The sequence below is a fragment of the Puma concolor genome, unplaced genomic scaffold, assembly GCF_028749965.1.
Source record: "Puma concolor isolate L17-30 unplaced genomic scaffold, mPumCon1.1.hap2 unalloc_scaffold_38, whole genome shotgun sequence".
Lineage (NCBI taxonomy): Eukaryota > Metazoa > Chordata > Mammalia > Carnivora > Felidae > Puma > Puma concolor.
In genome coordinates, this window is record NW_028240245.1 from 82,336 (window position 1) to 99,618 (window position 17,283).

The 17,283-nt window shown below is 47.3% G+C and overlaps 2 protein-coding genes across 7 annotated transcripts in view; both read left to right on the forward strand.

Annotated features, from left to right (window-relative positions):
- The window catches only part of LOC147571237 (leucine-rich repeat-containing protein 37A2-like), a 35,191-nt gene extending 26,695 nt beyond the window's left edge, over positions 1–8,496 (forward strand). For 5 of the 6 annotated variants that reach the window (XM_086696504.1, XM_086696505.1, XM_086696503.1 and 2 more), the window contains 5 exons: positions 2,077–2,181; positions 6,357–6,406; positions 7,935–7,989; positions 8,069–8,211; positions 8,313–8,496. In XM_086696504.1, the coding sequence (XP_086552630.1) occupies positions 2,077–2,181; positions 6,357–6,406; positions 7,935–7,989; positions 8,069–8,185 (327 nt within the window). In that variant the 3' untranslated portion in view covers positions 8,186–8,211; positions 8,313–8,496. Of the gene's footprint in view, positions 1–277; positions 1,696–2,076; positions 2,182–6,356; positions 6,407–7,934; positions 7,990–8,068; positions 8,212–8,312 lie in introns of those variants that run through there. The other variant, XM_086696501.1, reaches the window with a different exon arrangement.
- A 4,736-nt stretch (positions 8,497–13,232) lies between these two features.
- Positions 13,233–16,530, forward strand: LOC147571240 (lysozyme-like protein 6). The gene is made up of 4 exons (XM_086696507.1): positions 13,233–13,287; positions 13,443–13,601; positions 14,495–14,573; positions 15,863–16,530. The coding sequence occupies exons 1-4, from the start codon at positions 13,233–13,235 to the stop codon at positions 15,930–15,932; spliced, it is 363 nt and encodes a 120-aa protein (XP_086552633.1). The 3' UTR covers positions 15,933–16,530.
- The last annotated feature ends 753 nt before the right edge of the window (positions 16,531–17,283 follow it).

The following is a 17,283-nucleotide window of genomic DNA, read 5'->3' on the forward strand; positions in this document are numbered from 1 at the left end:
GAGTTGGTGGGCGGGGCCGCAGTCCGACCTGATGTCTGCCCCCAGCCCACCGCTGGGGCCACAGTCAGACTGGTGTGTGCCTTCTCTTCTCCTCTCCTAGGGGCGGGATTCACTGTAGGGTGGCGTGGCCCATCTGGGCTACTTGCACACTGCCAGGCTTGTGATGCTGGGGATCTGGCGTATTAGCTGGGGTGGGTAGGCGTATTAGCTGGGGTGGGCAGGAGGGGCAGGCTTAGCTCGCTTCTCCTTAGGTGATCCACTTCAGGAGGGGCCCCTCTTCTGTGGGCCTCTCATCTGCGCTTGGCTCCGGAGACTCCGTTCTGCTAATCCTCTGGCGGCTTTCTGGGTTATTTAGGCAGGTGTAGGTGGAATCTAAGTGATTAGGTCCCAAGTTTAAATGTCAAATCTTTCCAAAGAAATTGGAAACTGCCCAACCGCAGGAGAAGAGCCTAGACGAGGTTGAGAGTGTGGGGAAAAAGTTCCTGAGAGTGAACAAGGTCATCAAGGGCCCAAAGGGCATACGGAAAAGGCACTTAAAAGAACTGAGACGTCAGAACATCCAGAGGAAACAGAACGCCCAGCCGTCTGTGGAGAACATGGCCAAGGAAAGAAGGCTCAGGAGACCATCCCCAGGGGAGCTTCACGTGGCGCACAGGCCCAGCAAATTAATGGGAAGCTCCTTCAATACAGAGCCTTCGTTCGTAGAGGAGCACAAGGCAGCGGTCTCTTCTTTCCTGAAGCAATACTCTTTGGGCAGGCCTTCTGCCACCCCCGCTCCAAAATCCCCACCTGACGTGAAAAAAAAAAATCAAAAGACTTCATGTACAGCGTTTTTGTTTTAGAAGATGCAAATGCTAGAGTTAGAAATATGAAGGCTTTCGGGCCAGCCTCACACCCCAGAAAAACACACCGCTTTCATAAAAGTCGCTCCCATGTGGTCCACAGAACACCCTAGGCCAAACTGAATCGAAAGTCCAGAAAGGAAAGTTCACTCAGTAATAGACAGCTGCTTGCAAAGAGGCCTCCATCCTCTGCAGTCAGGAGCCTCATAAATTCCCCTTCACGAGAGGATTTTTCATCTCCGGGAGAACTGAGTCCTCAGAAAAATCCTTTTCCAGAATTATTTGCTCCTTCAGGAACTTACAGAGAAAACACTACTGCAGAGAACGCTACTGCCCAAAATGTTTCTGACGAAAATATTTCTACAGGAAACACTACTGTGCCAGCACAAACCCTCCCTGAATTCACAAACCGTAAGAATCTTTCCACTGCTAATTCTACTGTTACTGCAGACAACTCTATGCCGACCGTTAAACAAACCAATGATACACAATGGGAATACCACAATGCGGGCACTGGCTTGCCCCCAAAAGCCACAGGCTTCACTGTGTCAAAGGTGATCTGTTTGAAATTCCGTTAAACCAGCAGCTACAGTCCCTCATCCCCAACAATGACGTGAGAAGCCTCATTTCTCATGTTATCCGGACTTTGAAAATGGACTGCTCCGAGACCCACATGCAGCTGGCCTGTGCCAAGCTCATCTCCAGAACAGGCCTCCTGATGAAGCTTCTCAGCGAGCAGCAAGAAGTAAAGGTGTCCAAGGCAGAGTGGGATACGGACCAATGGGAAAATGAGAACTATATCAGTGAGAGCACAGAAGTCCAGAGTGAACAGAGAGGGCAGGAGTCAAGGGAGGTGAGGATAAATCCCAAAATGTGGGGTCTCGACATTTAGGTGGTTTAGGACATGGACCCAAGCACAAGGACCAGGGGCTCCTAGTCCGGGTCTTGTCTTGGCCACATAATTTTGCCTAAGGCAATGATCTGCCACTTTGCTCATTCAGGAAACAGTGCCGCTGTTCCCAGAGTAGACAAAAAGAGGACCTAACATACAAGATACATAAATTCTTGAAGAAAATGCTAATGATTAAGATTACATATCACATTAGATTTGGTATATTCCTTAAGAACCTATAAGCGATTCATCGGAAAGAATGGGGTTTTAGAGTCGTTAAAGAATAGTTAACTTTCATCCTATCTCTGTTTTCTAAAAACATTGTTCTTTCCCTTTTTTTAGCTCACAAAAGAAGTTCCAGGCTATGGCTATAACAACAAACTCATCTTGGCAATATCTGTGACTGTAGTAGTGATGATTTTGATCATAGTTTTCTGTCTCATTGAGGTAAGGACAACAATTAATTCAGATTCCCAGACTATATTCCTTCTTTATAATAGATTCAGAACCCACAAACTGAAAATCAAAGCCACTTTCCCACCTATCACGACCTGATATCCCTCTTCAGTCTGGAGGAAGGAGATAGGCTTTGTCCTTTCATTGCAAAGTATATTCCAGGGATTTTAAAAGGAACCCCACTGCCGGGAGACATCTGTGGATTGTAACCAAGATAACAAGCCATTAGCTTGTTCTGAGACATTAGGTCTAAGAAGGCCACAGTTGACACGATAGTAAAATTTCTTCAACTCAAAAAAATTATGTCGATTCGATGCACTCACCAGTCATCCTCCTCCTACCACTGATTTCTTTCCTCGTTGGCTAAAATGGTGAGAGAGAAATAGTCTTCACCTTCATGGAGCTATCAGTCATCTCGGAAGAAAGGGCATGGCTTAGAGATAAAAGTGTCATCTTGTTGATTAATTAGATGTACCTACAGCTCTCTCCTCCACTTCGCAAGGCATTGTGTAGACAGGTTCAGTTAAAACCCTGCAGCTAAAATCCTGCATCAGGCTACTCAAAGCTTGTCATAATTACAGTTGCCTATTCCTGGAGCTTGCCTGTTTACCTTTTATTCAATTATGTATGAATTGAATATATATTCAATATATTTATTCAAATATACATATGCTTATTATATATATATGTATATGTATATATATATATATATGTATATATATATATATATACATATATATATATTGCCATCTGTCATGGCAACCCTCCATTTCAGCCAAAGCAGCCCCCCACCATCCCCTAGTCAGACCATGCCCATTCCTACTTTTGTTGGTGACTTTGCCCACTTGAAATTCCTTTATTTCACTCTGCTGGTGGAAGTCCCATGAGCCTTCAAAAGCCAACTCGAGTTCATCTTTCTTCACAAAGCCTTCCCCGAATACTGTAATACTCCTGGACCTAGTCCTTCTGTGAGATTGTCACCATTTCTTAGGGTCTACAGTGACGCATTCCCCTCCCCTGATAACAAAAATATGCTAAACAGTTTGTTAAAAGGCAGCTCCTCAAGAGAGAAATATCAAGGTCATGGATCAGAGCAGAGATATGTAAGGCTTCCTGGTCTCTCAGACTCGAGTAAAGCCTGACTGGATGTATTAACTGCTAAGGAGAAACATGTCTGTCTTCTGGAGGGTTGGTCAGTAGTAAAGGCATAGAAATGGTGAGGAAGAGACCAACATGGGCAGTGCCCACCTAGCCTTGCCTAAGAGTAGAGATGGCACCTCAGGCAGCAGATGAGAGTCAGGCCCACCAGCCGGGCTGTGCCCGCGGGGCAGATGGATGGATCTAGCTACCTCAGTCCTTTCCATTAAACACTGGATTCAGCTAATTACTTTTCTTCCACTTCTCTTCTCACCAAATAGCCTTCTGATTATACTTCAGCGTGCCACAGAGGCCTGTCTCCACAGGAGGTAATGCCCAATCATGTAGACACAGATGCCCTATCTATGGAACGGATGTTTTCCTTATTGTCAAGTCTTGACCTGACATTCTGATTTTGATCAATCCTGTGACATTGGTGAGGTGATATTGCCTCCATGTAGAAAGAAGTGCGTTCTCTCTTGATGAGATCAGGGTCTGATTTCTCAGCCTAAGAGCCTAGGAACTAGCGTGGGGTCAGCTTACCATGACCTCTGGGAAGAGAAATCATTGGCCATTGTCCAGTCAGTACTCTGCATCTTGAGGTGGCCTGCAGCCTTTTGCTTTTGGGGAAGTTCTATAAACTCCTATTGCTGTTTTAAATTCCTATGTGGTTTAACCTTGTGTGTATATTTTTTTATGTGGTTTCATTATTTCCTCTCCCTACTTAGATGATACACTTTTTGAGGTCAGAGACCATGCAGTTTTTTTCCTGTAGTGGACAATAATGATGTTCAAAGGAAGAGATGAGGCATTGTGTCAATTTCACAAGGAGGAATAATGCAACCTAATATTTATGTGAAGTAGCCTACAGAGTCCAGCAATAGACAGATCCGTGGGTGACTAGGACTTTTGAAATGTTACCTTTTAGAGGCGCCTGGGTGGCTCAGTTGGTTAAGCGTCCTACTTTGGCTCAGGTCATAATTTCATGGTTCAGGAGTTCGAGCCCTGTGTTGGGCTCTGTGCTGACAGCTCAGAACCTGGAGCCTGCTCTGGATTCTGTGTGTGTCTCTCTCTCTCTTTGCCCCTCTCTCACTCTTACTCTCTCTCTCTGTCACTCTCAAAAATAAATAAACATTGAAATGTTACCTTTTAGTATTCAAATCAGTGGACGAAAATAAATAAATGGTAGTAGAACAACTGCTTAATTATTTGGGAGGAAAATAACAACAGATCCCTATTTCTCACCTTAAAAAAACATATTTCAGTCAATGTAAAAAAAGAGAAACAAGAACCCGCCCAAGTATTAGAAGAAAATAGAATCAATACTTTTATGATCTTGTGGTGAGAAAAAGCTTTGTGACCTGATACCACATGCAGAAACATTTGATAGATTTGATCGTCTTGTCTGATTTATGCTTGGAATAAACCAGACATCTGATTTAATCCCCACAGTCCTGTGAGGATGATATCACCATCCTTCTTTCATACATAGAAGGGGATCAGCTTAAGGCCCCTGTGGCAAAACCCAAAGCAGAACCCAGCTGTGCCTGCAGTCAGCCTGTCTCCTATCCCACGGTTCCGTCTCCTTCACGATAAAAACACTGACAAATATTTGAAACATTGAAATTCAGTGAAAGCCCTTGAAAGGATGAATATATCTCATATGAAGAGAGTTTTATAAATCAACAGGAAGAGGACAAACAATCCAGGGGATCAAGGGGGCAAGGACTACGATGAACAGGAGGGTGTGGACAGTCCGTCACCATATCTGCCTCATGGCTTATGGGACATGGGTCTTGTTAACAAGGCCTTTTCGCCTCATGGTATAAAAACAGTCTCTGATATTTTCTTCTGTACTCTTATAATATTTGTTGTGATTTATTTATTTTTAATCTGTATGGAATCTGTGTGGTGTTTTGGTACGGTCGAGGTAGGGGATCTAACTTTTTTCCCTTACGTAAAGATCCAGTTACTTTAAAATCTTTTATTGAATGGTTCATTCTTTCTTCATGGATCTAAAATACTATTTTTATCTGGACTCTATTCTATCAATCTGGTTTTCTTTTCCTGTATCAGTATCACGCTACATACTTAACTGCAGTTGCTCCGTAAGAACGTATTTTAATGTCTGCTCTGTGATCTTCTTTTTCATACAGTTTGTAGCTATGCTTGCACATTTTCTCTACCAAATGTCAGCTGGCCAGTTTTTGTTTAAAAAACTGTCTTGGGATTTGAATGGGATTGCCTTGACTTTGTAGGTTAATTTGAAGGGAACTGACATCTTTACACTATTCTGGGAAAATAGTGTCTCACATCATGTATTCGTTTCTTCTTAATGTCCTTCAGAAGAGCTTTAGTGTTTTCATCTCATAGGTCTTACCCATTCTTTGCTAAGTTTATTCCTAGGTACTTTATGCCTTTTTATTGATCATTGTAAATGGGATAATTCTTCCGTTTTTTGATTAATTATTTATGGAACATAGGAAAGTCATTGAGGTTTACATGTTGATCTCTTGATTTTATATCTAGCCATCTTACTGAATTCTCATATTTCTTCCAATAAAATTTTAGTTGATTCTCTTGGGCCTTTTAGTTTGTCTGTAATTTCGTATGCAAATACGTCTTAGTTCTTCCTTTCCACCACTCCATTTTTTCCCAGTGCATCAGTTAGGACCTCCTCAACACCAATGAATAGAAGCAGTGATAACACACATCCTACTCTTGTCCTTGACTTTAAAACAGTGCTGCTGTTTAGGTTTCTGGTAGACACTTTTCTTTTCCTCCTCCCAAGAATTTTTATTAGGAATTATCTGTCGAATGTTATCTGAGACAGTCAGTAAAACGTATTACCAGCTGCACACAAGTTAGGTGTTATTGAAGAGTCAAAGGACTATTAAACAAATTCCTGTCCTAGGAAAAGTTATCCTCTCACTGGGTAGAGAAGACCTAAAATGCAAAGGAATGAATAAAGATTTGGAGGGAGTGGTTATTGTGATGGGTAACTGTGATCATGTTCTCTTCCAAAACAGATTTATTCTCATAGAGCAGCAGCCAAGGAAGGTAAAGAAGGAAGCTCAAGGTAAATATTAGTCTGGCAATCGTTACAGTAGAATTTTAGAACTAGATTTTCAAACTCATCTATTTCAATCCCCTTGTTTTACAGCCAGGAAATCACCAAAGGCAGAAAGAATACATATTTGGCCTAATGCTTTACCTGGATCCAGCAAAGTTAGCTGCCCAGCCAAACCCGAGTTAGAATGGGACTGGCACAGAGCACCTGCTCACTAGAAAGATCGTGGGGGGACGGGGGTGGAAATGTTCAGACCCGTTGCTGCTGGCGGTGGGCATCGGGCCTGGCCACAGACCTTCTCAGAGGCTCTGGAGAAGGGATAGGGAGGGCCAAAAGTCGTGGGGTGAAGGGGCTAGTCTTCAAGCATGATGGAAGGTGGAATACATGAGTCCGTCCAATAGAGTGGGGGGGGGGACTTCCTTCTTCCTCCTTCTGGTTTTCGAGGCCCCGCTCTCCATTCCCTTTATCCAGACCCAATAGAATTTGAACTGGGAGAGACCTTAGATAATCATTTATCTCTTCCTTTTATAATAATGAGATGGAGAAGGAGAAAAGGAAGATGTCTTGCCGGACGGTTGTATCACTAGTACCACTAGAACCAGAAAGAAGATGGTTCCTTTCCAGTTGGGCACGTCTCTGACTACACTGTTCTTGGGCTGTGAACTGCATTTTATGTCACAACTCAGTGCACACATACCGTATAGACATAAGTCCCTTCTAAAACAAACTTACCATACACTCTGATTCTTTCTGTTCTGTTTGAGTTTATTATTTATTTGGGGGGGGGGGAGCAGAGAGAGGGAGAGAGAGAGAGAGAGAGGGAGAGAGAATCCCAAGCAGGTTCTACACTATCAGCACAGAGCCAGACACAGGGCTCAATGTCACAATCTGTGAGATCATCACTTGAGGCAAAATCAAGACTTGGGCTGCTCACCTGACTGAGCCACCCAGGTACCCCCTATTCCGTTTGTATGCAAAAAGAGTATTTTGTGTTTTAGCGCTAGCCGTGTGTTTTAAGGTGATTTCACGACCCACTCCCTCATCTGCCTGCAGTGTGACAGTCAGTGAGCTAGATAACTGCTGGTTGGACTCAGGCATTCACTCGGTGCGATTCATCTCGTAAGGTAAAGCAGCTAGGAAAATGGAAAACCTCCCCACCCGCCAGCAAATGATGCCTGGGAGGCTAAGCCTGGCGGGGACGGATGTAAAATGCTTCTGGAGAGAGTTAGGTGCTTCTGCCGTGTGGTCACCCAGTTTGTTGACTGCACAAGGGCACTTGGCCAAGGGCCAGAAGGGGAGCAGGGTGAAAATCCTGCCTATACTTCATGTCAAGTTACATACAAAGGTCTCCCAGGGACACTGTGGGGCCATTATGGACAGACACAGGACAATTCTGAAAGCCCAGCATGTATGGAATTATTTCTGAGATCCCAGGTCTGTGTTGATTTTGCTTGCTAATAAGACTGGAGAAATACATTGTGAGAGGCATGGAAAATGGTACGAATCACTAATTGTCTGTGTGTGTGTTTCCTTCAAGGGGCTTCTTTGGATCTCTGCTGCGTAAGAGATGCTCAAAGGAAAGTGACAGTCAGGTAAATCTGAGGAGGATAAAGTACCGTAGCTGGAGAAGGCAGGGGAAACGGACCTAACATTGTCCTTTCTGTTTTCTAGGAGGGCTTTTTCTGGAGAAGGCGGCCACTTTGGCTTAGGGACATGTACAGACCTCTCAATGCCACACGCAAGAAAAACATGGCACAGAAGCTACACGACAAGGATTCTTCTCATTAAGATGAGATTTTCCACATGGAACTAGGGTACGTGATTGGGGAAGATTTTCTCTAAAATGAGGCAATTATGAAGAGTTGAATTGTTCCTTTCGAGAGTCAAAGCCTTGGCATTCTTCTCCTTTTCCCAGGGAGGCTGGCAAAGCCACAGCAGAGAAGGCCACAGATTCCACTACTGAAGAGCTGGGTGACGAGAGTGAGACACTATGTGAGGTTGTCACAGAGTGAACGCCGTCCTGCCTCAGGCCACCTACAAAGTTTACTTTCCGATACTCGCTTCTCAGCATTGCTTATAAAATACTTTTTCTTCTCATATTGAAATGTATAAATCCATAACCAATTCTAGCCACGTGGTAAGGAAGTAAAACGTAAACAGTTCAGAATTTATCTACAGACAACAGGGGCCACGGGCGAGAGAAGCAGGACTGAAGCCAGAGTCCCTCGTGGTAGCCAGGATTTCCGCAAGACACAAATGGGCAAAGTAGGGTGAATGGGGCGTCTTTCCCTCATTTCCCTGATACAGTCAGTCTCTGGAAACCGGACAACGTATCTTCAAGGGGCTTAGACTATTAAGTTCATTCACAGCTTATTCTGGTGCTCTCTCCCCTGGCTCACCAAATACCAGTTACTCACAACGCGCTTGACCCCCTGCCCGTAGAGGATCATCTCTTTCTGGCCCCTCCGTGAGGTCTTTGGGGTTGCCAGAGTATTTGGATCGCTGAGCCTACCTCCACTGTCGGGCTGAGGCCTGTCTGTCTTCCCAAGAGCTCAAACTCAGACACAAAATGTGTAGCGGGAAGTAGGGTGTTCCTCAACCTTACAAGCTAGTAGACAATTCCCATTGGGTTTTTGTGTTTGTTTTCTTTAAAAAAAAAAAAAGTCCCCACCCTCAGAGAGCTAGCAGGGAGATGCTGGAGGGTTAGAGTAAAGAATGTGTGAGAGCAGTAATCACCCAGGACTGCCCTGCTCAGGCCTTTATTTCAGAAAACTTATTGGTGGGGGCACTTCCTGTTCACCTGTACCACACTAGCCTCTGCTGACCCCACTGAGGGTCGGATGCGTGCGGCTGGGCTCTCTCCAGTTCAGCCCAGCACCGCACCTACCACTGCTTTCCTACCCAGCTCGGATCAGGGCTGCACGATTCCAAGAGATAATGCAGCACAACGTGCAGAAGACGCAAACATCCCTCCACTTCTGCAGAGGAGGGCGTTAACCAGTCACATTTGGGATGTTGGGAGGAGTCGGGGTGCCTGGGTGGCTCCGTCCGTTGAGCATCCGACTTTGGCTCAGGTCATGACCTCATGGTGTGGGAGTTTGAGCCCTGCATTGGGCTCTCTGCTGTCAGCACAGAGCCCACTTCAGATCCTCCGTCTCCCTTTCTCTCTGTCCCTCCCCCCAGCTCACACACTGTCTCTCAAAAATAGATAAACATTAAAAATAATGAAGTCATCTATACTTTCTGAGTAAATGAATGACAGATTTTAGAAAAAGGACGTCAGAGTCAAAATACAGTAGTGAATAAAAGAAATCCTGAACGAACAAGGTTTGATCATCTCTTTTCTTAATGTCTGTTTATTTTGAAAGAGAGCAAGGGGGGAGGGGCAGAGAGAGAGGGAGAGAAAGAGCCCCAAGCGGGCTCCGTGCTCAGTGTGGAACCCGATGCGAGGGACTCGATCTTACGACCGTGAGATCACAGCCTGAGCTGAAATCAAGAGTCGGATGCTTAACCGACTGAGCCACCCAGGCGCCCCTGACAATCTCTTTACATGCCCCCAAATAAATGCTGGTGGCTTAGCGATAGGTGATGGAATATGGCACCAACCGCTGGCCACCAACAGAGTCCCCCGAGGGGACAGTAGGACTGGGGCACAGCCCAGCAGATTTGGCAGGGTTGGTAGGAACGGTTCCAAGCGGAGTGATTGGCCCATCAGTGCCTCTTCGGCTCTATTAGTTTGCTGCTGCTGGGCAAGGACACCTGTTCTCCTGGTGCCTGCTCCCGTTCCCCCAGCGTTTTAGTGAGAATGGCCCCCAAGTGTCTGTGTCGGTGTGGTGACTTCAGTGAGCCAACAAATAACTGTGTTGAAAGCACAAGACTAGAGAGTAACAGTAATCGGAAGCAGCGGCAGCAGCTAGTTCACTATTTGCTTACTTGGTGTCAAGGCCTGGGTTGGGCGTGTTGCAGTCTTAATTTCGCCCAACAGTCCGTGAAAACATACTTTATTATCCCCATCTGGCAGATAAGGGGACAGGGCTTAAAGGATGTAGGTAACCTGTTCAGGTGCCCAAAGCCGCAAATCCAAAACTGCCAGGTAGGTGTTTAATCCAGGCCGGTTAACTCCAAAGCCTGCTGACGGTTATACTGCCCTGCTGCAGGGTGCAGGGGTACAGAGACGTCTAAGCCATGGTTACCATCAAAGAATCAATAATTAGAACGATGAGGATGGTGGCAGCTACTGTTTGTTGAGCACCTGCTTTGAGCCAGGCGCAGTACCAGGCCCTGTAGTCACTCTTAGGTCACAAGGGCAGAAACTCCTCATGCCAGCCCAAACTCCTTAATGAGCTGGGTGGAGCGGGGGCTGGTGGTGACTTTTTGAATAAGAGAGGTGGACACAGAGACAGAGCTGACGAGAAACCAAGAAGACCCATCTGTGCATCGTTGGGCTTCCCAAAGTGTGGGCCGGGATTCCAGGCAACTCCATTCTCCTGTTTTGGAATATTTCCATTAGCGCAAATGTGGTTCATAGAGTGAAGCTTAGACAATGTTGTTTCTATAACACTACCTCAAATTTGCACAATACTTATTAGTCTCAAATGCTACCCTGCCATATTTCTTTTAATTTTTTTTTTTAATTTTTTTTTCAACGTTTATTTATTTTTGGGACAGAGAGAGACAGAGCATGAACGGGGGAGGGGCAGAGAGAGGGAGACACAGAATCGGAAACAGGCTCCAGGCTCTGAGCCATCAGCCCAGAGCCCGACGCGGGGCTCGAACTCACGGACCGCGAGATCGTGACCTGGCTGAAGTCGGACGCCCAACCGACTGCGCCACCCAGGCGCCCCTCTTTTAATTTTTTTAATGTTTATTTTTGAGAGAAAGAGAGAGAGCGCGTGCGGGCAGAGAGAGAGGGAGACACAGAATGTGAAGCAGGCTCCAGGCTCTGAGCTGTCAGCACAGAGCCCGATGCGGGGCTCGAACCCATGAACCACGAGATTATGACCCTCTCTGCCACTCCTCCACTCGCACTCTATGTCTCTGTCTCTTGCTCTCTCCAAAATAAACATTTAAAAAAATTTTTTTAAAACAACAATAAGCATTTATTCCTCAAAAAACATCTTTTTTAATGTTTATTTTGAAGAGAGAACAAGAGAGAGAGTACAAGCAGGGGAGGGGCAGAGAGGGAGACATAGGATCTGAAGCAGGCTCCAGGCTCTGAGCTGTCAGCACAGAGCCCAATGCGGGGCCCGAAGCCATGAATGGTGAGACCATGACCTGAGCCAAAGTCAGACGCTCAACCAACTGAGCCACCCAGGCTCCCCATTCCTCAAAAGTTTTGAGTCAAAATTTCGGGAATAGCTTGGGCACTTCTGCCCCTGGGTCTTTGGTGAGATTCTCAAGATACCACAGGGCTGCAGTCACCTGAAGGCTTGACTGAGTCGGAAGGGTCCACTTCCAAGGTGGTTCACTCACTTAACATGGCTGTCAAGGGGGTTGGAGGGAGGCCTCAGATCCTTGCCATATGAGCCTGCCCACATGCTGTTTGACTGAATGTCCTCACAGCATGATGGCTGGGTACCTCCAGAGTGAGTGAGCTGAGAAAGAGAGACAGAAATGACAGAAGGTAGCCTTCCTATGACCTCACCTCAGACGGCACAGAGCAGCATTTAGCAGTGACTTAGTCACTAAATCCAGTTCCCATTCAAGGGGTGGGAATTTAGACCCCACCTTTTAAAGAGAGAAGAGTCGGGGTGCCTGGGTGGCTCAGTTGGTTAAGCGTCTGGCTTCAACTCAGGTCACGATCTCGCGGTCCATGAGTTCGAGCCCTGCGTCAGGCTCTGGGCTGATGGCTCAGAGCCTGGAGCCTGCTTCGGATTCTGTGTCGCCCTCTCTCTCTGCCCCTCCCCCATTCATGCTCTGTCTCTGTCTCAAAAATAAATAAACGTTAAAAAAAAATAAAAATAAAGAGAGAAGAGTCAAAGAATTTGTGAACATATTTTATTTTTTTCCAGCACTCATTCAGTAGATCTTTTTTTTTTCAATATATGAAATTTATTGTCAAATTGGTTTCCATACAACACCCAGTGCTCATCCCAAAAGGTGCCCTCCTCGATACCCATCACCCACCCTCCCCTCCCTCCCATTCCTCTTCTGCTCCTGGTCACCCCCTATGTGGCCATCTTTCCATCATTCATCTTTCGAAGCCAAGTTCAAACAGCAGCCCTCCCCGAGAAGCCCCTCCCAACATTCTATATTCCTTCCACAATTATTAACTGAGCACTTACTATGTACCGGGAACTGTTTTAGGGGCTGGGGACAGAGACATCAACAAAGCCCCTTCCTTCACAGTGTTCGCATTCTAGGGGGAGAGGCGAGTCCCAAACACACACACAAACATATGAAGCACTTCCTGATGGTGATAAATGTTATGCAGCAGAATAAAGCCAGGGGAGTGAGAGGTAACCTTGTCCTTGAAGGGGAAGTCAAGGAATACCTCTCTGAGGCGGTGACATTGAGCAGCACTGAATGAGGCAAAGGACCGGGTCACCCAAATGTCCGGGGAAGAGCATTCCAGGCAGAGGGAGCAGGCAGTGCAAAGGCTTCGTCCTCCTCCATGGTGGGGCTAGCTTCCTTCTGCCCAGATTTTGCACACACCTGTCTTGTGCTGTCCTTCTCGTTTTATCTTGTCTTACGGTCCTTTAAGGTGTGCGTCTTCATTCTTGTACTATAGGCCCTCTGAAGGCACCAGCTGCCTTTGACCCAGCTAAATGTCCCTCACTGGGTTTTGCACGGGTCACGGCACACAGCAGGCGATCATCAAGTGCAGGAGACGCGGATGGACAGCGGGATGATGAGCGGTTGTACTGAGGGCCAGGTGGATGGACCGAAGGGCGAGGGGAGAAGCTAATGGGTGCTTCCAGCCAGCTTGCCCCATCTAGCCTCTTAGGCCTTGTTCCTTTCTTCTGCTTCCCCGTCTCCCTTTCTCCTCCGTATCCTTTGTCCCTCAGTTCAGAGCCCTCTAAAAACTTCTTCTCCCTGTTCTAAGGGCTGTGCCTGGCTTTTGTGGAGAGCAACTGCAACCTATCAAAGGTAAATGAAAATGCAGACGGCAGCTTCGACTATGGCATCTTCCAGATCAACAGCCACTACTGGCGCAGTGACTACAAGAGTCACTCGGAAAACATGTGCCACGAGGACTGCAAAGGTCTGGCCGGGGTCTCAGGGTGGGAGAGGTGAGAGGATGAGTGGGGTCTACTCTCAGGACTTCTCTTCCCACTCCAAGCCTGGGAATGCACCCAGAGGGATGGCCCGAGGAGTCCAGGAATGCCTTTGCTGAGCAGAGGATTAGACTAGTGGCTACGATGCCCCTCCGGTTAGGAGATTCTCCGGGGTGCAGGCTCCAGAAAGGCTCTGCACACCCAGTAGCAGAGGACAGCAGCGGCCAACCTTTATCGAGAGTGTGTTCTATACTAAGCACGTCCCATGCCAGCTTCTCATGCGGTGGAAACTATTATGATCCCCGCTTCACAGACGAGCAAACTGAGGCTCATAGAACCAGTGCTGAATGCCAGACTGGTGGCCCTGAAGGCTCAGCTCTAACCATCAAGTGCTGACTTTGTTTGGTTAAAGGCCTGGTTGATTGGAGGCCAAGGACAAACTCCCCACCTCAGAGCCACTCCTGGAGGCTCCACAGGTCCATGACTTTGCCCCTTACTCCCTCTTTGGTACTCTGATCGACATCCCTGCACTCTTCACCTGAAGAGCCTCTCTCATTAGGCAAGGTTTACCTTGGCCTCTGTGCTGCCTGTTTTGACATTTCCTTTCCCTAGAAACCCTCAAACGTGGCGTGAACCAGCATGTACCCTAGCTAGGATGTGTGGTGGTAAACATACATTTACTCCTGCCCCTCCTGCCCCCACCCCTAGCCACTCTTGACCTCTAGCAGCCATTGTAGGGATATCTCAGTGGGCCTCTGGGAGGGAGCCCTTGCCTAATCTGGAAGGACTCAGCCCCTGGGGGGCAGGGAGAGCCAGTGTCTGCCTCAGTCTCTGGGACTGTCCTCTGTGTTCTCACGGGTATTCTCTGTCTCCCCTTCAGAACTGCTGAGCCCCGATCTTCTCTCAACCATCAACTGTGTGAAAAAGATTGTGTCTGGACCAGGGGGAATGAAGAACTGGTGAGGAGGTCACTGTGGGACTAAGTTAGCAGGCAGAGCCCCAAGAAGGATGTAGTGACAGGAGGGGACAGGAGGCAAGGACTCGACCCCTTCTAACCATCTAGAAAAACGTGGGAGAGCGGCGGGGCTCGGAAATGGGACTTATAAGACTTGGGATCTGGGTCTTTCTCTGATGTTGTATTAAAACCGTTTTGGACACAGTAGCAAAGCAACTTGAGTTAGCTGAGTGAGATGGCTTCGGAGGGGACAAGGTGTCTCACCGAGCTTACCCAAGGGGTCTCTTCTCGGGAAGAGAACGGAGGCGGAGCTGGGAACTGTCAGTGTGGCTTTCCTGACAAGTTTCTGCCTCCTCGTGTATTTCCTTCACTACTTTCTTTGTAGAGCAGTATATTCTGCTCCACATTCCAGAGGACAGATCGTGGCTGCCCCCAAGCTAACGGGCTAATGTTCTGAGCAGTCAGGGAGGCTGGCTAGTCTCAGCCCCGGAGTCCAAGGGGCTGGGATAGAGAATCTGATTGGCTCAGCTTGGACCCATCATCCCCGAGTGGTTCAATGAGCTGTAAGTGTGGGAGCAGTTAAGCAGTACCATCATGCTGGCCACGGGTGGGGGATGGGGCTGGCCCTCTCCATAATTCGCAGCAACATTTTCTATAAAAGGTGCATAGCTCCTCAGCTGAGCAAATACCCCCAAAGCTGTCAGCTTCCCAATGGTAGACAGTGCAATGGTTGCTTCACTTTTCTGAGCTTCAGATTGGAGATAGATGATAGATAGATAGATAGATAGATAGATAAGTTGCCTCTACAGGTGCCTGTGAGGATGGAGGGGGTTAAGTGCCTTGTCTACTCTAGGAACACCATGCGGAAGAGACGCTGACGGCTATTAGGGATGACCCTCTCTGGAGGGAGAGTCGATAGTTGCCCCTGAGATTGACGGATTGGTTATGTATGTACGTATGTATGTATGTATGTATGTATGTATGTATTTATCTTTCTGTGTGTTTAGTGACTCTCAGCCTTGTAAAATGGTGCGCTCCCCCTTCGGGGCCAGAGGAGGATTTGAAAACATGGGAGCATACTGGACGGGGGGAGGAGCCAAACACCACAGAGAAGAGAAATTTAAAGGAAGGCTCAGAGGGGCCACAGGGGGACAGACCAGAGAGCGAACAATGAAGGGGGTTCTGTGCATTGCCGTGCTGTGCTGTGCTGTGCGTTCACTAAGTGCTGGGTCATGGATGTGGAGAAGGAGCTACTAAGTAGGAAGCAAGAACCCAGCCTTCTTCTCTCCACAGGGTGGCATGGAGGTTGCACTGTGCGGGCAGGCCACTCTCCTACTGGATGACGGGGTGTCACAAGGAATGAGACAGGCGTGGAGCCATTCCAGCGTTCCTCTTCTCGCCTGGGGATCCTTCATGCCTTCTTCCTCTTGCCTCCACTTCACGTTATTTTCTTTCCTTCCCATGTTCAAAAAGGACTGACCAGAGCCCCAGGAATAAATGGTTTTCTAGGGCTTTCTCCTTGTACCCATCCAGGCCCAGGCCCCTGGTTCCTGACTGTCATTCGCAAACCAAGAGAGGACCACAGTGAAGAAGTTGTTATATCTGGGGAATTGTTAAAGCATTCCTTGTGCAAAGAATGTGTTGATTTATTCATTTTTAATTCCAGATATCTTCGAGTACCTAGTATGGCAGGAGGGTGGTAGGTACTAGAAGAAGCAAGGTAAATCATAACTATTGTTCTTGAGGTGTTCACCATCTGCCTGGAGAGGCAGAGACATACACGAATACTGGCTACAGCGAATGAGTGGATACATACAATGAATACATGGTGCTGATGTGGAGTTGAACCTGCAAAATGACAACGCAAAGACAGAAAAGGGGCAGTTGGAGGAATGTTCTACCCATGGCTACAATCGGAACTGCCTGAATAAACTGTCCCACCTGGGCCACTGCTGTCCCTACTTCTGAGCCTTAACTACTTCAGCTCTGAAGTGAGAGATTTGACATTTGAGTGGTTCCCAGACTTTTGGATTTCACAGACCTTTCTCAAAGGTTACTTTGTTTGGCCTCACAAAGGAAACACTATGGGACAAGGGTTTCTGAGGAGGCAGAGGCCTCCGGGTGCTGCCAGACCTCTGTGGCGTCTGCCTTTCCCTGTTCGGGAGCCACCACTGAAAGCTGCTTGTAGTAGACACTGTGGGGCCCCTCCAGCTGCTGTTAGGGCTGCTGATAATGGCTCACAGCTGCCCCTTCCTTGGAATTATCTTCAGCTGACAGGAGCCGTCTTGCCCTCAGACCTTGGCCAATGACTGGTGGACAAAGGTTACACAAGACCATTCCCTTTGCCTCCGGGTGGAGCGGGCTCTACTCTCCAGATATTTGGAGCTGGGGCAGCTGACCTTATGTTTACCATCCAGAAAGAAGCAGACATCTCTTTCCAAGGCAGCGAAGGTGTGTCTGAGTCTTGAATACCAGTGTATTCAAGTATAATCCAAGTATAATTCAAGTGTATTACTAGAGGATGGTGCTAGGATCACTGGCAGAGAGACTCATTGACCAAGGGCCGCTAGTCAGACCCACTGGGGTCCCTGGGGAGCAGAAGATGCCAGCTAGTGTCTGTTTGAGCCTATGCACCTCGCTCTCCTCCACCATCTTGGGGCCCATCCGCTCACACAGTGACATGATTTTCAGACCCGTTGAGGTTACTTCCCCTT